The following is a 19,954-nucleotide window of genomic DNA, read 5'->3' as shown; positions in this document are numbered from 1 at the left end:
GCCTGAAATGCAGACCAAGCTCTGACATCGGTCGTACAGGGACCAAACAGCCAATATCAGGGCGTCCAGTGCCCCATAGTCCCGAAGCACCCCCCATAGACATCCTAGAGGGATACGGTCGAACACCTTCTCCAAGTCCTCAAAGCACATGTAGACTGGTTGGGCGAACTCCCATGCACCCTCGAGGACCCTGCCGAGGGTGCAGAGGTGGTCCACTGTTCCACGGCCAGGACGAAAACCACACTGCTCCTCCTGAATCTGAGTCTCGACTTCCTGACGGACCCTCCTCTCCAGCACCCCTTTTTTTAATCCCATGACAGAAACAGCATTTTTTTTTTTTTTAAGAGCAACTTAATTGGAACGGGTCAACTTATTGCTAAATTATTTTATGTATTAATTGTATTAATAATCATATATACTTTTTATTTATTCATTCATCTGTACATGGGCATGTGTACATGGTACACGTCTTAATGTGCCAAATATTTAATTAAAAAAATAAATGTGTTCAACGTTTGTGTTCAAGCTGGGATTTCAATACTACTGTACATACAGTGACGCTGTTATATTTTTGCTAATGATGATCACACCATCAGAAGATAATATCGGGATCTCCAGAGTTTCATAGATCAGACATGGGTGGCTCAGCACACTGTGTTGTTTTTTTTGTTTTTCATCCAAATATGCTTTGTGCTGGATCTGGGTACTTGTCCAAATAAATAACAAGGGGTACATTTTTTTAATAAAGGGATGAGAAACACTGCATTAAATTATGTTACATTGTTCAACATCTGTTCCTTTGTTCGCTACCTAAATGAGGTTTGAGTTTGAGCCCAATTTGGTTGACATTTGCAACGTGGATTTCCGATTTGTCTCATTATTACGGCATTTGAAATTGAAGATTCCGCTTATTTACTGACGCAATATACCAAATATTGCACATAAATCATTTGTAATATGCATAACAGACAAACAGCTGCACAAAAGATTTTATCATCATCAACTGCCATTCACTGAAAAAAGACTTACAAAAAGTGTCGAACTGCTGTGATTTTCAGAACTCAATCGTTGTTTCTTATCATCCGGGGTGATGTTGGATAGAAATGCATTCTGGCTTGCACGCTTTGAAGTCTTTGTGAAAGAAAATGCCCTTGTCACCTAAAGAACACAGAAAATAGATTTTTTTTTTTTTCATCTGGGTTGGTACATTGCAAATTAAATATTAAACACGACATGCATACACACAAAATGCACAACACACACATACACACAAACGCACGCATATACACATTTATATTTACTTCTTAGTACACATACATATGTATGTACATACAGTTTATGTACGTATATACATATACACATATATACATGTACGATATATGTTTGTACAAATTTGTATGCATATTGTTTTTTGTTTGTTTGTTTTTTAAGTACAAGTCGATCCTGAGTATACATTTTAGTGTAACTTAGATGAATTTGACAAAATCCAGTATTAGTCAATCCCTGACTTTCGTCACTCATGTGACTTTCGTCACTCACGTCATGGCCTCATTCGCTAGGTCCAACAGGACTGGAAGACCAGAAGTGGGCAATCCAACTGTCTATCAGTCTGTCACAGACAGCCCAACGAGTAATCGGAATGCTCAGTAAAATGAGAGATTAAGTGTGCTGGAAGTGACTTTTATCCATCATTGTAATTGACAGGATAGATGTCCGTCAGTCTGATAATATAACTATTTATTGTGCATTTTACTGCTTAATTGAAACTTGAATGGGTGACTGATGGGTCCCAAGATTGCTAATGATATTAAAGAGAGAATTAAGAAGATAATTTATGTGGAAACAAAGCTGGAGATAATCAAGAAATATGAAGAAGGCGAAGCTAGCCTAGCCTAGGCTAGGCTATCCTCACTAGGGAATATGGCCATAACAAGCTCGTCACATAAAGGTGAATAAATCCTTTCCATATATTTTATTTATGATGTTTTTTTTTAATTGTATCCATCTATATTATATATACATAGCACACATATATATATATATACAGTGGGCCCCCGGGTTACGAACTTAATCCGTTCAGCGGCTACGCTCGTATCTCAAATTGCTCGTATAGCGGGCAATCCAAACCCATGTTAATTCGTGAATGCGTGCAACGCGCGCAGAAGCCTTAGGTAAAAACATCACGCTGTATACATATATTAATATTGAGTGACATAATCTACTGTACAGTTGCATTAAATAACAAATACAAAGGATAAATGACGAACGCTCAAAGTCAACACGGTAAAGCAGATATGCTATTCGTCTTACAGTGTCACAGTAACTTTTTCAGTCAGGGTTTTCTCTACTTCCTTCCATCCCAACCAGCTGTGCCATCAAGCTAGATAAAGGCGTTCTGCCAATAGCATATCGGCACTTCTGTGAATGACGTGTGACGCCGGCCAATAGCATCTCCGTGAGTGAGACTGGGTGACCTTAATCGACCAATAGCATATTGGCGTCTCCTTGACTGACTGATACTTATTGGCACATTTTTTTTAAACGGTTGGAATGTATTGACATCTTATTGATTAAAACACATTTAAACCTGTGACGATTCTTTATCCTGCAATCGGCACACTTAATTTCATGTCAGCTGTTTTTCCCGACGTGAATTGAGCTGGGTGGAGGCGGAGGGGAGGGTTTGTGTGTGCTGTATTAACAAGGCACCACACTTATAGCTTGTTCGAGCATCAGTTTACTGTTGGGTTCAGCTTACAGTATTGCAACAATGGCACTGTCCCAAAGCATGTCGGGAGGTTGCCGACTAACATGACATGCAGTTATGTCAAACAACCATTAGATAGTACTATAATACCACCCGTAACAGGGTGCAGAGATTAACGCTCAGAGTCAACACGGCAACGCAGATATGCTATTGGTCTTACAGTGTTACAGTAACTCTTTCAGTCAGGGTGCAAATCACGGAGATACTAAAACATCATCCTCTTATTTCTTCCTTTACCGCTGCTAGTAATTTTAGAAGCTATGTCTAACAGATAAAGTTTGCAAAGTCTTCACAACATTCCGTTTTTCACTCATTTTCTCTCCTTCCTTCCATCCCAACCAGCTGTGCCATCAAGCTAGATAAAGGCGTTCGGCCAATAGCATATCGGCATTTCTGTGATTGACATGTGACGCCGGCCAATAGCATCTCCGTGAGTGGGACCGGGTGACCTTAATCGACCAATAGCATATTGGCGTCTCCTTGACTGACTGATAATTATTCGCACTTTTTTTTAAACGGTTGGAATGTATTGACAATTAATTTAAAAAAAAAACACACATTTAAACCAATGACAATTCTTTGTCCTGCAATCGGCACATTTAATTTCATGTCAGCTGTTTTTCCCTTTAGCTGTACAAACACTACACTTAAATGGTAATATATTTAGACACCGTGAGTGAGACAGTCAGTGTGACGTTGTAAGACCAATAGCGTTCACGTTACCGCCACAAGTATCTACTGATGATTTTAGATGACGCAACTGCTGAATTTGTTGACGCAGTTAAGCGAGAACATTTCTACATACTCAATGACTGGATTGTCGGAATGCTCGTAAGGCGAGAGGTTTGTTCGTAAGCGGAGGACAAAAATCTCCCTGATCCACGCTCGTAAGGCGAATTGTTTGTAAATCAGGGTGCTCGTAAGCCGGGGGCCGACTGTGTATATATTTATATATATATATATATATATATATATATATATATGTATATATATATATATATATATATATATATATATATATATATATATATATATATATATATATATATATATATGTACACACGCATATATATATACATATACACACACACACACACACACACACACACACACACACATTACAGTACACAGGTGTTGAATTCCAGTCCTGGAGGGCCCGCATCTTGCATTTTTAGAACCTTCTGTCTCACACACACCTGATTCAAATGATTAGGATCATTTTCAAGCTCCTGCACGGCTTGCTAAACAGCTAACCATTTGAGTCAGGTGTGCTGGAGAAAGAAAACCAGCAAACATGCAGGATACTGGCTTCTCGAGGACTGGATTTTGAAACTCAGCAGTATTCATTCATTTACATGCATGCCTCCAACATAGTACGGAATCGAATAGAAAGCGTATCATTTTTTAATTTTATACATAATAGGGGACTCCACTGTCCTTGGACTCCACCATGGCTGCCCTTTGTCACCGATTCTGTTCATTGTCTTTATAGACAGAAATTCTAGGTGCAGCCGAAGCGTTGTGGGGGTCCGGTTTGGGAGTCCGAAGCATTGCATCTTTGCTATTTGCAAATGATGTGGTGCTGTTTGCTTCTTCAGGCTGTGACATTCAAATCTCACTGGAGAAGTTCGCAGCCCAGTGTGAAGCGGCTTGGATAAAGAGCAGCACCTCCAAATCGAAGACTATGGTCCTCAGTCAGAAAAGGGTGGAATGCCCACTTTGGGTTGGGAAAGAGGATATGCCCTTAGTGGAGGAGTTTAAGTATCTTGGGGTTCACGAGGGTAGGATGGAATGGAAGATGGACATGCAGTTCGCTGCAGGTTCTGCTGTGTTGGAGGCACAATTGATCACAACTTCGTAAAGAGCCGCCGACAAATATGATGGGGGCGGGGCTCCAAAATACGTGTTTGTTTACTTTGTCACGTGACAAAAAGCTTAATAACTCAGCTGCACAAGTTTCAAAATCTGAAACTTGACAGATACTTGAAGACTCATGCCCTTAACCCATCTGTTTAATAATTTTTTTGCATTACGAATAGGGCCACCTAATGGGAAACAAAAATGTCTGTCCGATGTCTCGCCAAACAAACAAAGTTGCTGTATTTTGACCCAGATGGTCGTATCTTTTCAAAATTTAACATATTTGATAGGTGTTCAACGCAGAACACACCTATTAATGTATTTTTTGTTGTAGTGAGCGCCACGTTGTGACAGCAAAAAATATAGCATTTTTTAAACGTTTTTACATGCTTTGCTGAGCCAATTAAAGTAATATCGCTGAAATTAAGTCTGACAAGCTTCTAGATACACCTGTTTCTATATACACAATGTTTTGATAGTGGGTTTGGCCTCCACGTCCATTTTCATTCCAAGATTTATCGGACAAGTAAAAGCTGCTGTAATTTGACCCAGATAATCTGATCTTCTCAAAATTTGACACATTGGATTCATTCCTGAAGATATCAACAAACATATGTTTCAGTATAGTGCTAGCTCCACCTAGTGGCAGCAAAAATTGCCATTAGACTCGAAAGATTACAGTCACTCCTGTTTGGTTTGACCTACAACTATGAAATTGTTGAGGCATATGTAGGACTGTAAAACCAACAAAAAAAGTCAAAGGAGTCATGTGATGGGATGTATGGAAAAATAGCTATGAAATTTTTTAAAGTGCTATTTTGCCCCGTTCTTGGAAATTTGCTGGTCTCAAAGTAGTGCCTTCTTCTCTTAAACGATTCACCTGATTAACTTCAACTTTGGCATGGACCATTATCAGACTTAGGGACACAAATATTCCAAACATTGAAGATCCTATGACATATAACATGGGGGCAGAGCTTCAAATTATGATTATATTCTTCGCCAAGAATGACAAAAACCTTAAAAACTAAGCAGTAACAGCTTCCAAGCATCTGAAACTTTGCAAGGACATTAAGAGTCATGAACTGCGTACCGCTGTAGCTGATAAACTTCCAAATTATTTACAGCGCCATCAAGTGGCGGACAAAAATCTTATTTTTTACATTTTTACGTACTGTGCAATGCCTGTTTGAGTCAATGAACTGAAAAATTGTCAGAAAAGCATTGAGACATTGGAACATGAAGGTTCTCTGATGTATATATATATATATATATATATATATATATATATATATATATATATATACATATACATATATATATATATATATATATACATATATATATATGTATATATATACATATATATGTATATATATATACATATATATATATATATATATATATATATATGTATATATATACGTATATATATATATAACAGTATATATGTATGTATATATATATATATGTATATATGTATATATATATGTATATATATATATATATATATATATATATATATATATAACAGTATATATGTATGTATATAACAGTATATATGTATGTATATATATATATATATATATATATATATATATATATATATGTATATATATATATATATATATATATATATATATATATATATATATATAAATGTATATATGTATATATATATATATATATATATATATATATATATATATATATATATATATATATATATATAAATAAAATATATATATTAATATAATATTATATATAAATAAATAAATCAAAATTCATATATATATATATATATATATATATATATATATATATATATATATATATATATATATATATATATATATATATATGAATTTTGATTTATTTATTTATTTATTTTACAAAATTAACTATTTTGGTTTACCTTTTTGGAAGTCTTTTTGATGGCTCTTGAGGCTTTGCTGAGGGCGCTGTCCATATATTTGGTAGTGACCTGAAGTGAGTCAGGGTCTGTGCAGTGAATTAGATTACCCTGTTGAAAGAAAAAACATGTACATAATGCAGCTTCTGAGGGTCATCTGTTGGATTTTCACAAACAACTTTGAGCAATTACTTTTTCATGTAAATAAAACCTGACACATTCATTAAAGCTGACAATTTCAAATTATGACCAAAACCAAAGGTAAAGCAATGCAATAGTGTCAAAGCCACAGCGCTATCACTGTTCTCTGTATATTCTTTCCCATCTTTTTTTGAGTCCTTGGAGGGTGTGCTGGAGAGCGCTCCCTCCGGGGACTCCCCCTTTCTGCTGCGAGACTTCAATGCTCCCATGGACAACGACAGTGAGACCTAGAGGAGTGTGATTGGGAGGAACGGACCCCCCAAACTGAACTAAACCCTTTGTTATTGGACTTCTGTGCTCATCATAGATTGTCGACAACAAACGCCTTGTTCAAACATGAGGGTGTCCATATGCACACTTGTCACCAGGAAACCCTAAGCCGCAGTTCGATAATCGACTTTGTGGTTTATGTAATTACATTTGTGCCCGAATGTTTTTGACAGTCTGGTGAAGAGAGGGGCAGTGCTGTCAACTGATCACTACCTGGTGGTGTGTTGGCTCCGATGGTGGGGGAGGATACCAGTCAGACATGGCAGACCTGAACGTATCGTGAGGGTCTGCTGAGAACGTCTGGCAGAATCCCCTGTGAGAGGGAGTTTGAACTCCCACCACCGGCAGAATTTCTCCCATGTCACAGGGAAGGTGGCGGACATTGTATCCAAGTGCACCATGTTCTGCAACTCCATTGTGGACGTGGTTAACCAGAGTTGTTCCCATAAAGTGTTCGGTGCCTGTCGTGACAGCAATCCCCGAACCCACTGGTGAACACCAGCAGTGAGGGACGCCGTCAAGCTGAAGAAGGTGTCCTGTCGGTCATTTTTGGAATGGAGATCTCCGATAGCAGCTTGACAGGTACTGATTGGCCGAGCGGAGTGCAGCTTTGGTGGTTGCCGAGGCAAAAACTGGTGTGGGAGGAGTTCAGTGAGGCCATGAAAAGTGACTTCCAGATGGCTTTGAAGAAATTCTGGTCCACCATTCGACATCTCAGGAGGAGGAAGCAGTGCACCATTAACACTTTGCACAGTGGAGATGGGACGCTGCTGATCTCAACTTTGGAGCTAGTGGGCAGAATATGTTTAAGACCTCCTCAGCTCCACTGACATGTCTTTCTCTGAGGAAACAGAGCCTGTAAGCTACAAGGTAGGCTCTTTTATTTCTGGGGTCACTGAGGTAGTCAATAATTTCGTGGGTTGGATGACTTCTGCCCAGAGTTCCTTAAGTCTTGGATGTTTTTGGGAATGTCCTGGTTGACACGCCACTACAATAGTGATTCTTATCTTGTTTCAGTGAGCGAATCTGCGCTGGTCAACAAGATCTTCACCGGCATCAATCTGGTGGTGCTGGGCTTCGTCATCATCTCGGGCTTCGTAAAAGGCGACACGACCAATTGGAACCTCACGCTGGACAACTACACCAGTTTCCTGAATCAAAGCAACGGCAGCAATGTTGAAAAAGATTTTGGGACCGGCGGATTTGCTCCGTTTCGCCTCGCCGGCATCCTGTCTGGTGCCGCCACCTGCTTCTACGCCTTTGTTGGCTAATTATTCAGTACTACCACATACATAAATTGGCGGCGTGTGTATACGCAGCGGCCACTCGCTCTCCCGACAATGCGTTGTCTTGTGTACATGTAAAACGCAGAGGATAGTGAGAAACGCTATTTCGATTCCTTTGTATGTTAAGCACATGTGAAGTAATTGAAGATAAACTTGACTTTGACTTTGACTATTAAACTAAACCGTCACAACCTTTCAAACTTCATTTGTATTAGCCTAAAAAAAAAATAATCAACATAAAGTGTCCTCTTCTGGGTCATAGAAAAGATTATCAAAAACAAATAACTTAATAAATATTTGTCCATGAAAAATAATCAACATAAAGTGTCAGACCTCGTCTCAAAAAGAAATAATTATAAATACTCATTGTTGTACAGAATTGTTTTACAGAAAAAATTTCCACTTAAAGTGTCCACTTTTGGGATCCTAATAAAGATTTAAATAATGCAATAATTATTTAAAATAGATTTTTTTTATGTTTGTTTTGTGTATACCCTCAAGTACCCCTTGGAGGTCCTTTAAGTACCTCCAACGGATGCCCGTAACCCCATTTACAGGTCTAGAACCACTGTAGAAACACCACAACATCGCAGGAACATCGGAGAGATTAGCCCTGGATTGGCAGACTGGGGTGTTGGTCACCCTTATTAAAAGGTGTGTTAATCGAATCCAATCCAATCCAACTTTATTTGTTAAGCATTTTAAAACAGCCACAGCTGACCAAAGTGCTGTACAGAACAATAAGAACATCGTAAAAACAGACACGATAGCTCAAGGATATAAAACACTAAATCTGATAAAACAAATGAGGAAGGGTAAAACATACAATAAAATGAAGAATAAAAAGAATAAAATCACGGATAAAATGATAGGGATAAAAAAATAAAGGAATAAAATAAAAGTAAAAAGTCCACTGTCTTACTAAGTGTTAAACGCCAAGGATAAGAGGTGGGTTTTGACAAGTGATTTAAAAACAGGCAGGGAGGAGGCCTGCCTGATGTGCTGAGGCAGGTTATTCCAGAGTTTTGCGGCTGCAACAACAAAGGCACGGCCCCCTCGGAGCTTCCGCTTAGTTTGTGGCTCTCTCAGGAGCAGCTGATCAGCTGAACTGAGCAAGCGTGCTAACGGGCAGGTGTGTAGGGGTGCAGAATCTCAGAGAGGTATGGAGGGGCAAGACCGTTCAGGGATTTAAAAGCAATATAAAAGAATTTTAAAATGAATCCTAAAACGTACAGGCAACCAGTGGAGTAAAGCTAAATAGAGGGAAACGTGCTCATGCTTGCGTGTGCCTGTTAAAAGACGTGCTGCAGCGTTCTGGACCATCTGCAGACGGGAGATGGCCGAGGCACTGACCCCCACATAAAGGCCATTACAATAGTCCAGCCAGGTAGTTATGAAGGCGTGGATAACTACCTCGAACTGCTGCCTTGAGAGAATTGGCCTAATTTTGGCCAGCTGCCTCAGGTGGTAGAAGCTCGATTTTACAACCATCCTGATCTGATTATCAAATTTGAGCTCCACATCGACTTTTACTCCCAGGTTGGTGATGGTGGGTTTAACATGCTGGGCCAAGGAACCCAGGTCTGGAAGGGGAGTTCCAGTGGAGCCACCAAAAACCATCACCTCAGTTTTCTTTTCATTAAAATTTAGAAAAATTAATGACATCCAGGCTTTTATGTCATCAAGACACTTAACTAATGTAGCAATGGAGTAAGCGTCGGTCTTTTTAAGAGGGACGTAAATCTGGCTGTCATCGGCATAAAAGTGGAAGTAGATATCATGCTTCCTAAGAATAGAGGAAAAACAAGAGAGGGCCAAGGACCGAGCCCTGGGGAACCCCGCACGAGAGAGAAGCAGAGGACACAAAGTCACCAAGGCTGACACAGAAAGTACGGTCAGTCAAGTATGACCTGAACCACTCTAGCGCCACGCCCCTGATGCCCACCCACTGCTCCAAGTGCGATAACAGGACTTTGTGGTCCACCGTATCAAATGCAGCAGTTAAATCTAAAAGCACAAGAATAACACAGTCACCAGAGTCCGTGGCTAAAAATATGTAATTAAAAACTTTTAAAAGAGCTGATTCAGTGCTGTGCAGAGATTTAAAACTGGATTGGAAGACCTCAAGAATACTATGGTCTTTAAGAAATTCCATTAATTGACTGCAGACTATTTTCTCAAGGATTTTTGAAATAAAAGGCATCTTGGAAATTGGCCTGAAATTAGCAAGAACTGTAGGATCTAGCCCATGTTTTTTTAATCAGGGGTTGAACAATTGCATGTTTAAAATCAGCGGGGACCACACCTGAGGACAGACTGCTGTTAACAATAGAAAGAACAGCAGTTCCAACTGTGGGGAAAACCTCTTTAAATAGTCGAGGGGGGCAAGCATCATTAGGAGAACCTGAGGGCTTCAACTGACTGATGACCTCACATAAACAGGGCAGAGTCACAGGCTCAAACTGCTCAAAGACAGCAGAGCAGGTGACAGAGACAGCGGGGTCATAGACAGCAGGAGGGATGAGAGCCCGAGTAGAAGAGATCTTATCAATAAAGAATTCAAGAAATGATTCACAAGCCACAGGAGAGGCTTCTATACTAGGAGTCTGTCGAGCATTAAGAGCACAATCAATTGTTTTAAACAAAGCATGAGGTTTGTGACAGTTGGACAAAATAATGTTTGACAAATGTTCCCTCTTAGCATTTTTTACAGTTGTCTGATAATAACGTAAACAGTCCCTTAATAGTTGAAAAGACACCTGCAGTTTGTCCCGTTTCCACTTGCGCTCAGCTTTATGACACTCCCGTCTGGCAGCTTGAGTAGTGTCATTTAACCATGGCTCAGATCTGATTTTAAGTCGCCTTTTTAATGGAGCCACAGCATCCAAAACATTCAGGCAGGTGGAGTGAAACCATGAACTAAGCTGCTCTGTACTGCTCACAGATTCTGGAATGACGGAATCATGACTGAAAGCGGCTGAAAACTGAGCAGCAGTGGAGGGGTTAATGACGCGACAACGCCGAGTAACAGTGGTAGATTTAACTGTACTACAGGCAAGAGCAATCTCAAATGATACAGGCAAATGGTCAAAAAATACCGCCGAGCAAATCTCCAGGTTAAAAACAGGCAGACCGTAGGATAAAACAAGATCGAGTGTGTGTCCGCGCTCTTGTGTGGGTCCAGACACGGACTGCACAAAATTTAAAAAGTCAATGAGGTTTAAAAAGTCCCTTGCCATTGGCTTATCAGGGCAACACACACCAACAAAATCACCAACAATAAGGACATGGTCATATTTAGGCATGATTTCACACAGGAAATTGGAAAAGTCTTTCACGAAGTCCTTATTGTATTTAAGAGGTCGATAAATAACAGTGCACAATACGGTGTGAGAGCGACCCAGCTCAAACACACACGCTTCAAAGCTGCTGATAGAGGATGAGAGATAGCTGCTTACATTCATAGTGACTTTTAAAGATCGTGGCAATTCCTCCTCCTCGGCCAGATGTCCGTGGAGAGTTAAAATAGCAGCAATCGTCGGACAAAAGTTCAGTGAAAGCGCTGGACTCACCGACACCTAGCCACGTCTCAGTCACACAGAGAAAGTCCAGGCATCGGGATGTGAAGAAGTCTTTCAAGATGAAAGTCTTGTTCGCTAGCGATCTAGCATTCACCAGGCCGATCCTGGAGGGGATCGGCGGGTCCGTGGTGTCAGCTGCCAGGAGAGCCCGACTCAAACGCCTTAGGTTATGGTGATTCACTCCCCGCCAGCAGGGACGAGGAGAGCTGGGCCGGCTTAATTTTGTACAGTTGACAAAAGAGGGTGTGTTCCAACTACAGAGGGATCAAACTCCTCAGCCTCCCCAAGAAGGCTTATTCAGTGGTGCTGGAGAGCAGGATCCATCAGAAAGTTGAATCTCTGATTCAGGAGGAGCAATGTGGTTTTCGTCCAATTCGTGGAAATGTGAATCAGCTCAACACCCTTGGCAGGATCCTCGAGGGTGCATGGGAGTTCACCAAACCAGCCTACTTGACCTTTGTGGACTTGGCACAGGCATTTGACTATGTCTCTTGGGGAGTCCTGTGGAGGTTTTTTAGAGAGTTAGGGGTACCAAACCCCTTGATAAGGGCTGTTTGGTCCATGCACAACCGATTTCAGAGTTTGGTCGGCATTGCTGGCAGTAAGTAAAATCTATTTCCAGTGATGATTGGATTCCACCAAGACTGCCTTTTGTCACAGATTCTGTTCATTATCTTTATGGACAGAATTTCTAGGCACAGCCGAAGCATTGTGGGAGTCCGGTTTGGGAGTCACAGCATTACATCTTTGCTATTGGCAAATGATAAGGTGCTGTTGGCTTCTTCAGGCCTTGACCTTCAACACTCACTGGAGCGGTTTGCAATCCAATGTGAAGCGGCTGGGATGAAATTCCACCCCTGCAAATCTGAGACCGTAGACCTCTGTCAGAAAAGGGTAGAATGCACTCTCCGGGTCGGGGATGAGGTCCTGCCCCAAGTGGAGGAGTTCAAGTAATTTGGGGTCTTGTTCACGAGTGAGGGTAGGATGGAAAAAGGGATCAACAGGTGGATCCGTGCAGCGTCTGTGCTTTGGACGCTCTACTAGTCTCGCAGTGAAGAGAGAGCTGAGCCGAAAGGCAAAGCTTTGTTTACAGGGCGATCTACATTCCTGCCCATACATATGCGCACGTGCTGTGTGTCGTGACCAAAGGAACCAGAGTCCTGGATACAAGCGGCCGAAATAAGTTTCCTCTGCAGGGTTTCCAGGCTCTCCTTTAGAGATAGGGTGAGAAGCTTGGTCATCCGGGAGGCATCAAGCTGCTGCTTCTCCATGTTGAAGGGAGCCAATTGAGGTGGCTCAGGCAAATAAGTTTCCTCTGCAGGGTTTCCAGGCTCTCCTTTAGAGATAGGGTGAGAAGCTTGATCATCCGCGAGGCATCAAGCCGCTGCTCCTCTGTGTTGAGAGGAGCCAATTGGGGTGGCTCGGGCATCTGGTTAGGATGCCTCCAGGACACCTCCCTGGGGAGGTGTTCCAGGCATGTCCCAACAGGACCCATGTCCCGGGGCATGTCCTGGGGGCGACCCAGGACTCACTGGACTCTCCGCTGGCCTGGGGATCCTCCCAGAGAAGCTGGACAAAGTGGCTGGGGAGGAGAAAGTCTGGGCTTCCCTGCTCAAGCTGTTGCATCAGTGACCCGAACCTGAATAAAGCCTTAGCTAATGGTTAGAAAAACTGGAAACTGGAAATTTTGACTAATCATTAAATTCCGATTTTGGGATCTCCAATTCAAATTCAGAATCGATTATGAATTAATAACGATTTTTGATTCAATCAAAAATTATTTCTGCTTTAATCTATAGATGTGCAAAGAAACATACAACTTCAGTCTGGTTTGCAAGACAGAAAAACAAGGGGAAACAGTGTTGTACTTTTTCTTTTACATTTACAAAGTTTGGATTTGTACGGGACATTTCTTTTGCCCCACCAAAAAATAACATGTTGACAATTGCTACTCTTTGACGCTAGCTATAAATTGTATAGTTAAAAAAAAACAAAAAAAAAAACAGCAAAGAAGTGGACAGGAAGCGTATTGCTTTCTTTTTTATTTCAATATCGATATGGTGACGTTTTAAATCAATAGAAAATCTTAGTAAATGTGAATCCCTGTTATGTGAAACAATTTTTTGTTTCGCCCCGACCAACAAAAAAAACATTGCGTCCAGTGGACGCACACTGAGCTGAAAGTATGCGACACCGGTAAAAATGAAGCATAAAGGATGCAGAGATATAAACATTTTCTGTGTTTCTCTATATCCCCCCCCCCCCTTATTATCTATTTATTTTTTGGACCTAAACCAAAACAGTTCAGACGATCCATATCAATGCCCAAAATGCTTCATTTATACCATGAAAATACCCACAAAATTATTTTCAACATTTTCAAGGTTTTTTCACTTGTAATAATAACATATTATGACCAATTACCGGTAAATCTGTTTCACATTTAAAACGTTCATCTTATCCTTCAATTTCAAAAATTTCACACTAAAAATTTATGTTTAGGTGTCTTTCACCATAAAAGAAACCTAAACATTTGAAACATACCATTTTTTTCCTCCTGTTATTAGGGCCCGAGCAGCTACCGCTGCGAGAGCCCTTTTGTTTTTCTCCGGATTAATAGGGCCTGAGCAGCTACCGCTGCGAGAGCCCTCATGTTTTTCTCCAGATTATTGTTATTAGGGCCCGAGCAGCTACCGCTGCGAGAGCCCTCTTGTTTTTCTCCGGATTATTATTATTATTATTATTATTATTTACTGTGCAGCGCTTTTCCATTTTTGAGGGCCTAAAGATGCACGAAAAGTCACCTAATTTTGCACAGTTGTCGGGCCTGGTGAAAAATTTGATATTTTAGTGTTTCCTTAAACAATGCAAAAAAATGGCTCTGCAGTGCCACCTAAGGTTGAAAAATGGCAGCTGGGCCCGGCCCGTTTGACCTAGACCTACGAAAATTTTTAGGCATATGTAGGACCTAGAGACCTACAAAAAAGTCAGCGCGAGCCAGATGTACAGAAAAAGAGATACGAATTTTTGAATGTGCATTTTTGGCCCATTTTCTCTAAACGCTTTACTCAATCGCCTTCAAATTTGCTGTGGTCCATATTCACACATAGGGGCAAAACTGGGCAAAATTTTGTGCAGATACGCAGACATATATGATAGGGCCGTGGCTTCAAATTATGTGTTCAATTTTTCCTTCGCCAAGAGGGACAAAAACCTTAATAACTCTGATGTACTAGCTTAAAAAAAATCTAAAACTTCATAGACACATGGAGACTTATGGTTTTAACACCTTTAAATAATTATTTTTTAAATATCTACTAGTGCCGCCTAGTGGTTGATTAAAATGTCATATTTTACACTTTCATGCATTGTGCTCAGTCTGTTTAAGTAAAATAACTGAAAATTGGTCAGAAGACCATTAAGACATGGAATATTAAGGTTTTAAAATTTTACAACTTTTCGATAATGGTCTGCACGCCACCTCAAGGTCAGATGAATTGCCAAAATGAAAAAAGTGGCTGTAATTGGCCCCAAAATGGCCTTATGAGTGGAAAATAGCTTCTCACTCCCGGCCCGTTTGACCTAGAGCTACAAAAATCTGTAGCCTTATGTAGGACCTCGAGCCCTACAAAAAAGTCAGCGCGAGCCATGTGCTCAGATGTACAGAAAGAGAGTTATGAATTTTTGAATGTGCACTTTTGGCCCGTTTTTGCTCATTTGCAGGTCCCAAACTGCTCCTTTTTTCTCCTAAACGCTTTATTTAATCAACGTCAAATTTACTGTGATGTTTTATCTGACTGTGAGGCACAATTGTTCAAATTTTTGTGACGATCCGCCATCAAATATGTTGGGGGCGGGGCTTCATATTATGCCTTTGATGATTTCTTTGCCACATGTGAAACAAACCTTTATAATTCAGCTTTACAAGCTTGGAAAAATCTGAAACTTCACAGACATGAAAAATTGCTTATAAGGCCACCTAGTGGCAAGCAAAATAGTCAGTCTGATCTCTCACCAAAACGAACAAAGTTGCTGTATTTGGACCCAGATGGTCTTATCTTTTCTAAACTTAATATATTTGATGGGTTTCCAATGTGGAATACACCTATCAACGTATTTTTTTGTCATAGTACGAGCGCCACCTAGTGGCAGCCAAAAATATAGCATTTTTAAAACGTTTTTATGTATTTAGCTGAGCCCTTTGAAGTAATATCGCTGAAATTAAGTCTGAAAAGCCTCTAGACAGCCCTGCTGACCTCCACCAAATTTTACAACGTTTCGATAATGGGCGTGGCCTCTACGTCCATTTTCCTTCCGAAGCTTTATTGGACCAATAAAAGCTGCTGTAAATTTCACACATTTCACACATTGGAAGAAAATCTCTTCCTGAAGACATCGACAAACATATATTCCAGTTTAAAGCTAGCGCCACTTAGTGGCAGCAAAAAATGTCAGTCGAAAGATTGGAGTCAATCCCTTTTGGTTTGACCTACAGCGATAAAACTTTTTAGGCATTTGTAGTGTAAAGTCGCACAACTGTAAATGGTAAATGGTAAATGGACTTTCACTTATATAGCGCTTTTCTACCTTAGGTACTCAAAGCGCTTTACACTAATTAGTCTTTTTACCTACTGATGACGCAGCATCAGGAGCAACTGGGGGTTCAGTGTCTTGCTCAAGGACACTTAGACATGGTCTTGATGGTCGGAGGATCGAACCCACGGCCTTTCGGCTGGGAGACGACCACTCTACCACCAAGCCATGCCGCCCCATAACTGTAACAATAAAAGCTGCAGTAACTCAACCCACATTATCCCACCTTCTCTAAATTTTACAAACTTGATAAGAGTCCTGCACTGAAGTCATCTCCAACTAATTTTTCATCGTTCATAGTCCTTGTTCATACCCCAACCTGTTCATACCCCAACGTGCACAGGTCTGCGAGGGCCCTTTATAGATGCTTGCAGCTCTAGTTTAGTTTGTATTTTGTTAACTGTGCAGCACTTTGGTCAGGCCTTTGAGATTGTTTTTATATGTGCTTCATAAATAAACTCTGATTTGACTAGCTTTAGAGTCTTGCTTTGGTAAGCCAAATATTTCAGATCATAATGTATGAATGTAAAAGAATGTGTGAGTGTTGTCTGTTACCACATTAGTCCGGCAAATAGTGTTGGCTACTTGTCGACAAAGTGTTCCAAGCCAGTCACTTTTCGCAGTTTCCTCTCCAATCAACTGGAAGCTGAACAACATATTCACCTGTTCAGTCGGTGGGTACACAACCAAAGCAAACGCATTCACACATTCTGAAAGGAAAGGTACAGAAGAGACATGAGACAGCGAGAAGTAGAGTATAAAAGTACTTTAAAAAAAAAAAAAAACATTCAAGACAATCATTTTCTTTGTAAATCAATATTCTGGTGAGTATTTTTTTCAACAAATGAATTGCAAACTTTTCCATATTAATCACAATAAATCACATTTTCCAAAAAAGATCTATTTATGCAGCTTGTAAGTAATATTTACTTGAGTAAAACTTGAAATTGATGTAAAAACCCCAAAAAGATCATCTTACAGTCTTGTGATAGCTCTTTGATATCTTAATACGATTATTTTCCTATTAGATCTCATATGTCAAAGTCAAGGCCCGTGGGTTTTATCTGGCCCCCGTGATGATATTAAGTTATTATTAGATCCGGCCCCGCAGGCCGCTGCAAGCGAGCAGCCCACAGATATGATGTACGCACCAATACTACATTTCCCACAATGCAACGGGGAGGCGGCTTCATTTAATTATTTATTAGCAGTCATTAGCATAACAGCAAAAGTTATCTTACAGATACCCATCAATAATGGCAAAACGGAAGGTTGACAATGAAGACTGGGTGTTTTTAACAAGGTGGGAGTTAGAGTACATGTTCACGGAGATAGCTGTAAAACCTGTGTGTCTTCTATGTGGAGAAAGTGTGGCGGTAATGAAAGCGTATATAATGAGACGGCATCATGAAACAAAACACACGGACAAAAACAAGATTATGGACATCGAACAAAGGCTACAGAAGGTCGAGGAATTAAAACGAGGCCTCAAATCTCGACACGGTCTGTTCAGAAAAGCCAAGTCACAAAGCGAGGCTGCTGTCAAGGCAAGTTTTATTTTAGCAGAGGAGATCGCTAAAACAGCCCGACCATTTTCAGAGGGGTATTACATCAAAAACTGTATGCTTAAAGTCTGTGATGAAGTTTGCCCAGACAAAAGACAGCTCTTTTTAAACGTAAATGAAGCTGAACAAAACATCACACAGAAGTCGACTTACTGCTGAACACCTTCACTCAGTTTTGAGGATTTCCTCAGCTCTAAGACTGACCCCGAACATTGATGAACTTGTTGAATAACGAGACACCACCAAGTATCAGCCTCGAGCAAGTGAACATTACACTGGAATTACATATTCCATCAATCAAGTTTAAAAGTTCAATATGCACTTTTCCTTGAAGAAAGTCTTGTTTTGGGTTAAGAGATTTTTCCACTGTATTTGATTGTATTTTGATGCAATATATTATTTCAGTTGTATGAATGATAGAAAACTGTTGATATTTATTTCATTGAAGTTGCCTAAATTCAGCCCACTTTTGCTAAATGAGAGAATATACTGATGGTGCCTTGAATAATATCACTTCATTCATTTAATGTTCATGTTATGAGTTGTTTTTTTTTATAAAGGACATTTGTATTTTGTGCCTGCTGAAATTAAAAATTACTGACAGAGAAATAAGAAAATATTGATTATTTTATCCAATCATATAAGAATTTATTTGATTTGCTAAATTGTACAACACTGAGTTTGAACTGTGCTTTGCAAAGTGTGCAAAAACTATGCAAATAGCCGCGTTTGTGCCAGTGACTCCTATAAGTGTGGCTGCAAAGTTAGCAGTTTTGTTGCCACTGAAATAAAATAGAACTACGTTAACAGTTCATTCTTTTAATACTTTATAGAATTTAAATAAATCTTCATAACACTAATAAGCAGGCAAACTAGTAAGCTACGAGACAGCAGCAAGCAAGAGAGAGAGAGGACATTGTTGTTTGTGTGAGGGCTGTGTGCGTAAGCTACAGGAAAAGCGACATAAACTGAAAGCAGCCCGTAGTAACAGTGTGTTCAATCACATTTTCATTACTCTTATTAAAACACTTTTTTTTTTTTTTTTTTTACAAAGTTCATTGACACTTTTTCTGTAATTTAAGTGTTGGGGTTTGTATGTATTTTTTCAAAAAATGTTCTCTTTTGGCAAAAAATATTCCTTGATTCCTTGAAATGAATAGTGGCTTTAAAAAGGTGATATTACCCTCCTTGACTACAGATAATTGGTATAATAATTAAAAAAAAAAAAAAGCATATTGGCCGATCTCTATTCACTAGTGATTCTGAGGGCACTCTTCTATTTATTTATTTTTTTTTAAGCCTTGGCAAGCAGGAGGTAGTTGACTTCCATCAGAACTTGATGATTGTTTTTGAGTATGCAGCAGTTGCAGTTAGCCCTGAGATGCTTGGCTGAGATGGACAACCAGAAGGTGCATGGACTCTTCTATGAAAGAGAAGGCTAGAGGCAAAAATGAGGGCAACCTAGAGACAAGTAAGCCTCCTAACAGTGCATAGCAAAGGTGTGAAGCTTGAGAAAGAAATGCTCAAAGATACAAGATGTCCACAAGGCACTAGATGCTACTAGGCAAAGATACACAGCCTTGGCTACTTGTCCAAAGAGCTACATGAGAGGCCAAGAGAGGATGTACAATGTTCTCCAATAATCCTCGTGAGGTCTCTCAGTGGAAAGGTAATAAGGCCAAAACAGACCCACTCAAGGCTTCCGCAGAGCAGTACTGGAAGAGAATCTGGGAAAACGAAGTGCCACACAATACATTGGTATTGGTATGAACTTCCTACTGGGCACTGGCCCAATAGCTGGCAGATTTACCAAAACAGCACAGCAATGTACAAGAACCAATAATCAAAACAGTGGCAGATATCCAAGCAAGAGTGTCAAACATGAAAAGTTGAACAGCACCTTGGCACGACATTTCATT

The 19,954-nt window shown here is 40.0% G+C and overlaps 1 protein-coding gene and 1 long non-coding RNA gene across 2 annotated transcripts in view; one reads left to right on the top strand and one right to left on the bottom strand.

Annotated features, from left to right (window-relative positions):
* Positions 1-8,340, top strand: part of LOC148417546 (uncharacterized) — a 60,203-nt gene extending 51,863 nt beyond the window's left edge. Inside the window, exon 3 of the long non-coding RNA XR_015867073.1 lies at positions 8,028-8,340. This is a non-coding gene — a long non-coding RNA (uncharacterized LOC148417546). The remainder of the gene's footprint in view (positions 1-8,027) is intronic.
* Positions 1-19,954, bottom strand: part of ect2 (epithelial cell transforming 2) — a 137,069-nt gene that overhangs the window by 2,365 nt on the left and 114,750 nt on the right. The window contains exons 22-24 of the mRNA XM_088426629.1: positions 17,026-17,180; positions 6,543-6,650; positions 1,030-1,158 (exon numbers count right to left, since the gene is read on the bottom strand). Coding sequence (XP_088282755.1) covers positions 1,030-1,158; positions 6,543-6,650; positions 17,026-17,180 — 392 coding nt within the window. The remainder of the gene's footprint in view (positions 1-1,029; positions 1,159-6,542; positions 6,651-17,025; positions 17,181-19,954) is intronic.

This window comes from Hippichthys cyanospilos, chromosome 10 (assembly GCF_059441005.1).
Source record: "Hippichthys cyanospilos isolate Australia breed blue-spotted pipefish chromosome 10, RoL_Hcya_1.0, whole genome shotgun sequence".
Classification (NCBI taxonomy): domain Eukaryota; kingdom Metazoa; phylum Chordata; class Actinopteri; order Syngnathiformes; family Syngnathidae; genus Hippichthys; species Hippichthys cyanospilos.
Note: the sequence above shows the minus strand (reverse complement) of the source record. Positions and strands in the feature narration are given on the sequence as shown.